The sequence below is a fragment of the Octopus bimaculoides genome, chromosome 23 (assembly GCF_001194135.2).
Source record: "Octopus bimaculoides isolate UCB-OBI-ISO-001 chromosome 23, ASM119413v2, whole genome shotgun sequence".
In the NCBI taxonomy this organism is placed as follows: Eukaryota; Metazoa; Mollusca; class Cephalopoda; order Octopoda; family Octopodidae; genus Octopus; species Octopus bimaculoides.
In genome coordinates, this window is record NC_069003.1 from 29,715,756 (window position 1) to 29,716,141 (window position 386).

Here is a 386-nt window from a genome sequence, read left to right on the forward strand (position 1 = left end):
TTAATTCCAAAGTTACATGTACCAGTTTATGTAAGTATGTCCTTTTTTTTTTCTTTTTAATTGTTCACTCATTAGACTGTGTCCATGCTGAAGAAATTTTAATCGAATATATCAACATCAGTACTATTTTTTCAAAGCCCAGTACTTATTCTATCAGTCTCTTTTGCCAAACTGTTAAGTTATGAAAATGTAACATTATACTTAAATGTTATCAGTTGTTCCATTTAGTCATGTCAAAGATTATAATCCATGAAATGAATTTTGTAACACATAGTTATATAATTTTTGTTGTAATTTAGTATAAAGAACTCTATCTCTAGTTTCCACATTGATCACCAGATAAGGGATCAGAGGGCCCTGTCAAAGGCTTTCTCATGTCAACAAAA

General features: G+C 29.5%; 1 protein-coding gene across 1 annotated transcript in view; it reads left to right on the top strand.

Annotated features, from left to right (window-relative positions):
* Positions 1 to 3: 3 nt before the first annotated feature.
* The window catches only part of LOC106873155 (exostosin-like 3), a gene marked incomplete at its 5' end in the record, with an annotated part of 21,918 nt that continues 21,535 nt past the window's right edge, over positions 4 to 386 (top strand). Inside the window, one exon of the mRNA XM_052975953.1 lies at positions 4 to 30. Within this exon, the coding sequence (XP_052831913.1) occupies positions 4 to 30 (27 nt within the window). The remainder of the gene's footprint in view (positions 31 to 386) is intronic.